Here is an 8100-nt window from a genome sequence, read left to right as displayed (position 1 = left end):
TTTGAATCAAACTGAAGTCACTTCCTTATTTCAAACCGTGTTGTGCTGTAAACGGCAGCTCTGACTGCTGCGGTGATCACACGTCAGCCTCATTCTGACACTATCACAATCCTCACAATCTCTGACACCAGTAGGACACTCGGTGTTTTCAGTGTCGTACCGACTCTTGATAAGAGGATTTTTAACTGAAATAAGTCACTGTCTTCCTGACACGTTGGCCTGTAACAGCAAAATCCCCCCCCCCCCCCCCCCCCCCCCACACACACACACACACACACACACACACACACACACACACAGGGTTGTATGATTGATGCAGGTTAATAAAATTCCCCTTCTTTGACATTGCAAGATGTTTTTCAAAAGAACGAGTGATGGAGAGTGATCCAGTTTTAGGGGGATGTGGTCTCACAGATTTGGTTTAACGATACAAATCTGTGAGACCACATCCCCGAAGAAAGATCCTGCCATCACCCCCTGATGTGTGCAAGGGCCCGTTCCTGCTTGAAGTTTTTATGGTTATTATTATTAATCATAATATAATCTCTAATAATAGAGAGATAGATGGCATTGTCTTTCCTCATTACTTTACCCTTTAAATAAATACAATCGTGTACCTCTTTTTTAACTGTGTTATATTATAATTACTTTGCTTGATACCTAGCCCCAGAACATTGCACAAAAACATGATACACATATTTTTCAGAGTGGTCCCAACACAACCATGTTGCAGGGTAATTGTTTTGTAAACCAGTAAAAGTTCCAGCTCCATCTTTACGAGCTAATATCCCCTATATACGTGCATAAATAAATGATTCTGTGATATATAATGAGCTGAGGTTGTGCTGATTCTGTGATAACTGTGCAACTTTAGGACACGATATGAAAATGACAACTTTATAAGACAACAAGCAGAAAGGTAAATCTAAATACTAACTTACATGAAGAAAACAGTGTATGAACAAACTTCACTGGCTGTAAATGTTCAATAATAATAAAGATAATAATAATCATCATCCAGTGCAACACTTCTGTATCAAGACTTCATCTGTTTATGTAAATACTCCCTCATACATGTATTTACTATATATAACAATCCAAGAATACAGCATTTGACCTCCTTCATATACAGAACAACAACAACAACAACAACAACAATAATGATAATAATAATAACATTAATAATAAGGTGTCTCATTAATCGTGCTCCTGCTCTCTGATTGGTTGAGATTCCTCCTCAGAGCGAGGGGGTGGTTGTCGCGCGTGTCTCTGACGTCATCGGGCAGCATCAGACCCTGGGACAGACGCTGTCTGTGCTGATCTTTGACGTTTTATCTGTAAACTACCGACGCGCGCGAGTCTCCGCCGCGCGCAGCAGCTCCGTGAACATGGTCTGCGGCGGGTTCACCTGTTCTAAGAACGCGCTGTGCTCCCTCAACGTGGTTTACATGGTGAGTGGACAAAATGGAGCATCATGCTAACTGTCTGCTAGCCGCGTTAGCCCAGGCTAGCTAGCTTAGCTTAGCACGACCGTAACTGATGATTCCGCCTTGTGCTCCCCGCGCCTCCGGTGCCGCTCTGCCGGCGGCGGTTGGTATGTACCCCGGTCACTTCGCTAGAAGACCCGCGGGACACGCGTCGCTGTGGACACTGGTCCGACTGGTGAGGAGACACGTAGCTGCTGGTAGCGCGCTAGCACGTTAGCTGTCGCCATTAGCATGTGGTCCCGTTAGCCCGAGAGGCCAGCTGACTGTGACACGGTTCATCTGCAACAACAGACAACAGAGTGCGCGCGCGCGCGTGTGTGTGTGTGTGTGTGTGTGCGTGTCTTTCTACAGCTGTGAGGCCAGTGTTGGGTCAATACCATCCTTGTGAGGACATTTCGACTGGTCCTCACTAAGTCAAAGGCTGGTTTTAGTGTTAGAATCAGGTTTGGGTATTTAGTGATATGTGTTATATCAACGAGGGTCCTCACAACTATAGAGAGACAAGTGTGTGTGTGTGTGTAGAGTCAGATCCACGTCTCCTCCTGTGCTGATGTGATCCAGTGCAACACATCTGTATCCAAACAGCATCTGGAAATACAAATACTCCCACACACATGTATTTATAATATCTGATATGAACACGCAGTACTATATAACTATTCTACTGCTTATTTACAAAGATCTGATGTTTGTCGAGCGGAGCGGTGACGTACAAAGTTTGTTTGCAGAAGTGATTTCTAATATTTATGTTACGTTGTGCTTTTACTTTCATTTCCTTTTATTTGAGATTATTAGATTTTTCAGAGTTAGCTCAACAGGCACATTTTCTAAATGGCAACCTAAATGAAAATAAAATGACTTGTTATATATTTATACAGACTAATATTCAGACAGGCACAATGCATAACAATAACACAACATGTGAGACAAAGCACAGCAAGTACAAAGTTAGTTGGCAGTCAGTATACTGTACTTCAAATGATTCTTGTCTGGGTTATACCTTCGTTAATACTTTTATACTTTTTAATTCATTAGTAATTTTGATTTATTCTTCCATTATTTGCAGCTTATTCCCCAAAAAATCCTGGGATTTTCCTGCTGATTGTTTTTTCTATTCGTACCTGAATAAACAGAATAAAGTTACATTTAATTAAATCAAAAAAAGACATTTGAGATACGATTTAAAAAATCATCTATAAATATTTAGGGAGTCATAAATAAGTTATATTTCCTGCTGCAGACAGTAATAATAGTTGTTTATATTCACCTATAAACCATAAGTGTTCAATCAGTTTCCTGTGAGTTTTCATTCACCAGCATCAGACCTGAAGCAGCTAAACACTTTAACACCTTTAGTCTTCGTCTGTGGTGTTTTAATAAAAAGCAAATTCTTAAAGTTGACCTGGTTGATCCTTTAGAAACCATGTTGGGTAACAGAACACTTTCCAGTTGCATTGCATCATATCGCACAGTTGTATCTGTTGTTGTAGTCACTCAGTGTTAGAGGTGTGTTAACCCTGTTGTTAACACTGAGCTGATCCTGTCCTCTGCCGTGTTCAGTGTTAACAGCGAGGAAACTCATCTGATTTCTATGATCTGCTGCTTTTCTTTTATTTACACTAAACTGAATCGTTTTTGTCTTATGATCCGTTGCTGAGTCAGAAAAACATCCAAAGACATTTTCCTGGACCTGAGGGAAAGTGAGCCGGACATTTTCTTCTGTTTTCCTTCTGTTTCATAAACCAAATATTCTTTGATTGATCAAGAAAATAGTCACAGATGAATAATGGAGTTGAACGTGACACTGTTGTCTGGGGTTTTGGTTTGTACAATATATTTATAACACATAAATAGTGATGTGGTTAAATAGTGTTTTTAAAATGGTCAAAGGAAAAGTTAATTTCTCTGTTTGTGTCTCTGTTTGTTTTTAACTGAAATATCTAGTGTGGAGCCAAAAACTAAAGAAAAGACAAAAGTCTTTAAGAGATTTTACCAGATAAAGTTTAAATTAATATTTGTATTGTTTTGTTCACACACTGTTGAGAGTATTCATAAGAATTTAGTTTCAGAGGATGTGAAACGATCTTATGATGCAGCTCCACATGAAAAGCTCTCAACCTTAAACCCAAACTTCTCGTCGGCTGGTTTCTGTCTCTGTGACGGTTGCTGAGCTCCACGTGCATTATTTATGTTCGCTTGAATTTGAATCAGCAGAGAACTCCCAAAGACCTAAATAGTGTTGACAGGATAAGTGGCGTCGGTGTTAACCGCGTGATGACGAGCGCCGCTCCATCAGATGCACGACTCTGGCTCACTTCCTCCCTGTGCTCCCTGCAGCTGGTGGGGCTGCTGCTGATCGGAGTGGCAGCATGGGGGAAAGGCTTCGGCCTCGTGTCGAGCATCCACATCATCGGGGGGGTCATCGCGGTGGGTTTCTTCCTGCTGCTCATCGCCATCGTCGGCCTCATCGGAGCGATTCACCACCACCAAGTGATGCTTTTCTTCGTATCCTTCCACACAGAACATGAAACAACAGCGACATTTGTACATGTGGGCGGGTTGTTGTAATTGTGTTACAGCTTTGTCGTGTTCCCTTGCTGCTTCCTTGACTCCTCTCCTCTCAGTACATGGTGGTTCTCTTCATCGTGTTCCTCTTCCAATTTGGAGTTTCCTGTTCCTGTCTGGCGATGAACCGCGGGCAGCAGGTGAGCAGACTCGCCTTCGCCACAACCACGTACCTTCCGACAAAATCACAGACTGTAAATAAAGTTGGATGACATGACGGCTCCCAGAAGTGAAGCCAAAACATCCTGATCGCCCCCTGGTGGCTGGCTGCAGTATAGGTCATATCACCCTGATTTGTTCAAGTGTTAATGTTTCTGATACGTTTGGTTTTAAGGACTAATTCAGGACATTTTAGCTTCATTTTGAACAACGGGAAGAAGTGGAGTCACGTTGTCCATCTTTATTTACAATCAGTGATCAGAACACGTTCACGTCTCCATAAATATCTGCTGTTGGATTAGTTTATGATTTTTACTTATTGTTTTCTGCTCTGGCTTTTCCAGGAGGCACTTCTGAACTCTACGTGGGGAATGTTGGAAAACAAGACGAAGACGGACCTGGAGAGTCAACTGAACTGCTGTGGGCTGCTCAACGGGACCAGCAGCCGGACACAGTTTGAACTGGATTTGCAGAACTGCCCGGCTGTAAGTGTCGAATGTCACGTTTTCAATCTTTGCATCCATCAGGAAAGAAAAGCAGCTGTATTCCTTAATCCATTAAGATGCTTCGTAAAATGATCTTAAAGCTAAGTTTGAAAACAACCTCCTGAGTCCTGACGGTTTTCTTAAGAGCTCACAGAACATTTACAAAAACTTTTAATTTCTCAGCTTCTATATCGAGCATCCGGTCTGAATGAAAATCCTGCTTGAACAGCAGAGGTGATTATTTAAATTGGATTTAACAGCATTTAGTTTCTGCCTCATTCGTCCCATTTGGTCTTTAAATATAACGTTAATTTGCATCGTAGATAAACAGACTTGTGATTTTCTTTTAGCAGACTCGGTTAAAAGGAGGCCACTCTCTCTCTCTGCAGTTCTCAGAATAGATTTCGGGAGCTAAGCTGGGCTCACAAACACAGTTGACTCACGCTGCTCATGACTAAAGGCCGTCTCTTTCTCTTTTTTTTGTCCGTCAATCCAGTTTTGCAAAAAGGACGGTTTCTGTTTCTCCTGTGGGGATAAGATGCTGAATCATGCAACGGAGGCCCTGAAGATCCTCGGGGGCGTCGGGCTCTTCTTCAGCTTCACAGAGGTGAGCGTCCTCAGACCCACAACTTTTTTTATCATTCTATCATTCAACAGTGAAGTGTGAGGTCGTTACTACTATAATAATATGTATAATAAATCAAACTGGAGGCCACAGAGCAGCAGCGTAATGTGCTCACGCTCGGTTCAGCTTGATACTTGATGTCAACAGGAGTCCTGCCCTAAGTTTGGATTTATAACATCATGTTGGACTTCACCGGCTGATGAATGGAGAATTTAATGGAGGAGAAAGTAAAACACAGTCTCCTCCTGTAGCTCCATGGACGCACGTTGCCGAGGCAACAACAGTAACAGCTAAATACGGAGGAATCCATTGTTTCTGTTGTCTCCATTAAGACAGACGACTGAAGCATACTTCTGAATTAATGGAGTCAGGTTTTTAGAAACACCCAAACCGGTGACCACGCTCTGTTCACTCTGCTGAACTGATCTTTATCAGGATCAGTTCTCTCTCAGTGATGTTTCATAATGAAAGTGGTTAGACTCGAGTTAGACCGAGTGCACTGGAGTAAAGAATGAGACATTCTGCAGGAAACTGGAGAAACTCTGCGACTGATTGGTCACGGCAGAGACGCACAAGCCCGAAGCGGAGAAAACAAGCCGCTGCCAAAACTGCTCTGTGTTTTTCATTTCCTTTTTCCAGTAGAGTCTCACACCTCCAGTATAAAAGAGAAAGTTGTTGTGTTGACGTCACAGTTATTGTGCGAAACGAGTCTAAATGCAGCTTAAGAGTCGGAGACCTTTTACTTTTGTTCACTTGAGAATCAGTAACGAGGTGGAATTTAGATTCCCTCCCTCACAGGTTCGATTCCCTGCCTCTCCTGACAGAATATCACAGTGTGTTTACCCCTCTTACTAAACCCTGTCTAACCTGTGTGCTCCTTCACACTCACAGATCCTCGGCGTGTGGCTCGCCGTGCGCTACAGAAACCAGAAGGACCCACGAGCCAACCCAAGTGCTTTCCTATAGTCCGCCCCTCGTTCGCAGTGTAGTGCCATAGATGCAGTTTTCAGACACACTGGCACACACACACACACACACACACACACACACACACACACACACACACACACACACACAGAGTAGTGCACATCTAGAGGCAGACACTCGGGCATATGATACAGAGCCACGACAACGCACAACGAACGAGTGCACCTGACAAACACCGAGGAACACAACACCCGCACCTTCACCTGAGATCCAGAAACCACAACAACCTGTCACTTGTCCACCGTTTCTTTTTGCCAGAGCCGAGGCTGCCACAGCTGGATACTTGTGTATGAAAGGACGACTTGTTTTACCAGGTCCTCGTTGTTGGTATCACGACGCAGCCTTGACTCGAGTTCCAGATTCCCTGCTCGGTTTCCCAATACGTAAGAGGCGCTGCGATAGCTCTGCATGTGTCGTGCGCCTGCAACAGCCTCTTCATTCCACACAGAAACCAAGTGGCTGTGCATCGTCCAACAGATTCACTCTTATGCACCTTGAATCTTTCCTGTAGTGTAGTGCCACCACCTAACAACGCGTATATCCCTCTGGTCAGTGACGTGTGAATCTGTAAATGTTCAGTGTGATGACTCAGCTGAATGAGCGGGAAAGACGACAAACTGGATGTGTGGTGTAAAGTAGTTTTTTTTTTTTGTGTGTGTTTTTTTTTTTTTTTTTTTTTTTCCCCGATGCCACAAATGCCGAGTTCGAACAGGTTTAGGGCGTAAGAATAGATTTTAGGTGACGTAGTTGCTTGTCATTCTGGTTCTTGTATTTATGAACTGTAACTGAGCCAACTAACTTTTAACAGTCAGAGACGTTAGGATGCCGCCGGACTGCAGCCGTGTTGTTGTACATAATCTTTAAATACTGTAGTTCTCAGAGATCCTCCTCCTGCTCCTCCTCCTCCTCCTCCTCCTCCTCATGTCTCCTCCGCCCCTCTAGTGATGAGGTTTGCCTGCATAGTTGACGATATTTCACCCTTCCTGTATTTAATACGTTCCTTTGTGTCGCACATTGATGTTGCTTAGAATAGATTCTGCTGGTTTAAAAAAACGTGAATTCAGGTACGCGTCGTTTCCTCCTGTGTAACTGGAAGAAATCTCAATAATGTAAAAGTAAAAAAAAAAAAAAACGAGAATGTGCTGTTTGATTTGAAGTATTTGGGTAAATTTTGGCCAAATCTGCTTTGCAAACCCAGTTTTGTTTTTATGGTGTTAATTGTGAAAATGCTTCTTCTTCTTTTTTTCAATATTTGAAACGATTCTACTTCGGTGGATTTATTTTCGCCGGCGTGATTAACGTGTTCCCCATCGGCTCTTTCTGTTCATCAGTGTTAAATGCTTTGTAAAGACGTGTTCGATGTGTTCGAGATCTATTTAACTTAAGTTTGATGACGCACATTAGGTTAAAGTTGTGTTGCAGTTTGGATGAAATCATTTTTAATGCCTTGCTTGATGTTTGACTTCTCGTGTTGATGAATCACTGCTCATTCATTCTCTGTGTGATGTTTGTTTTCTTCTCTTTTGAATCTGCTTTTAACTTAAAGGACTAACACAGACTGTAATTACATGTCTTACTTGAACCTGTCAACTTCGCTGAAATGGATTTTCCTGCTGCTGGTTTGGATTCGTCGTTGGTGTAAACGAGCATTTTTGACAGATCTTAAACATTGAAACGTTAATGTCATATATTTCACCTCACTTTGAATTTGTGTGCACTTGTTATTCAAACGTATCCTGGACTTTTTGAGACTTAATTTTCCAAATAATAAAACCTCAAATTGGGAACCGTT

The 8100-nt window shown here is 42.5% G+C and overlaps 1 protein-coding gene across 2 annotated transcripts; it reads left to right on the top strand.

Annotated features, from left to right (window-relative positions):
* The first annotated feature begins 1215 nt into the window (after positions 1 to 1215).
* On the top strand, positions 1216 to 8100 carry tspan31 (tetraspanin 31). Of its 2 annotated transcripts, XR_004614379.1 has the most exons (7): positions 1259 to 1451; positions 3825 to 3992; positions 4112 to 4192; positions 4556 to 4696; positions 5193 to 5303; positions 6213 to 6340; positions 6375 to 8100. XR_004614379.1 is itself a non-coding variant. In XM_034590090.1 (6 exons), exons 1-6 carry the CDS (start codon positions 1389 to 1391, stop codon positions 6285 to 6287), a joined length of 639 nt encoding a protein of 212 aa, XP_034445981.1. In that variant the 5' UTR covers positions 1216 to 1388; the 3' UTR covers positions 6288 to 8100. The 2 variants fall into 2 exon arrangements, 1 of the variants encoding a protein (XP_034445981.1); XM_034590090.1 differs by having other exon boundaries at positions 1216 to 1451; positions 6213 to 8100.

This window comes from Hippoglossus hippoglossus, chromosome 7 (genome assembly GCF_009819705.1).
Source record: "Hippoglossus hippoglossus isolate fHipHip1 chromosome 7, fHipHip1.pri, whole genome shotgun sequence".
Taxonomy (NCBI): Eukaryota; Metazoa; Chordata; class Actinopteri; order Pleuronectiformes; family Pleuronectidae; genus Hippoglossus; species Hippoglossus hippoglossus.
The sequence above is the reverse complement of the archived record's forward strand: the minus strand, read 5'-3'. Positions and strand labels throughout refer to the sequence as shown.

Coding starts and splice junctions, on each gene's coding strand:
- tspan31 (XM_034590090.1), top strand. CDS start 1,389: ATGGTCTGCGGCGGGTTCACCTGTTCTAAGAACGCGCTGTGCTCCCTC. Junction 3,993..4,111: donor ACCAAGTGATGCTTTTCTTC/GTATCCTTCCAC, acceptor CTCTCCTCTCAG/TACATGGTGGTTCTCTTCAT. Junction 4,697..5,192: donor ATTTGCAGAACTGCCCGGCT/GTAAGTGTCGAA, acceptor CCGTCAATCCAG/TTTTGCAAAAAGGACGGTTT.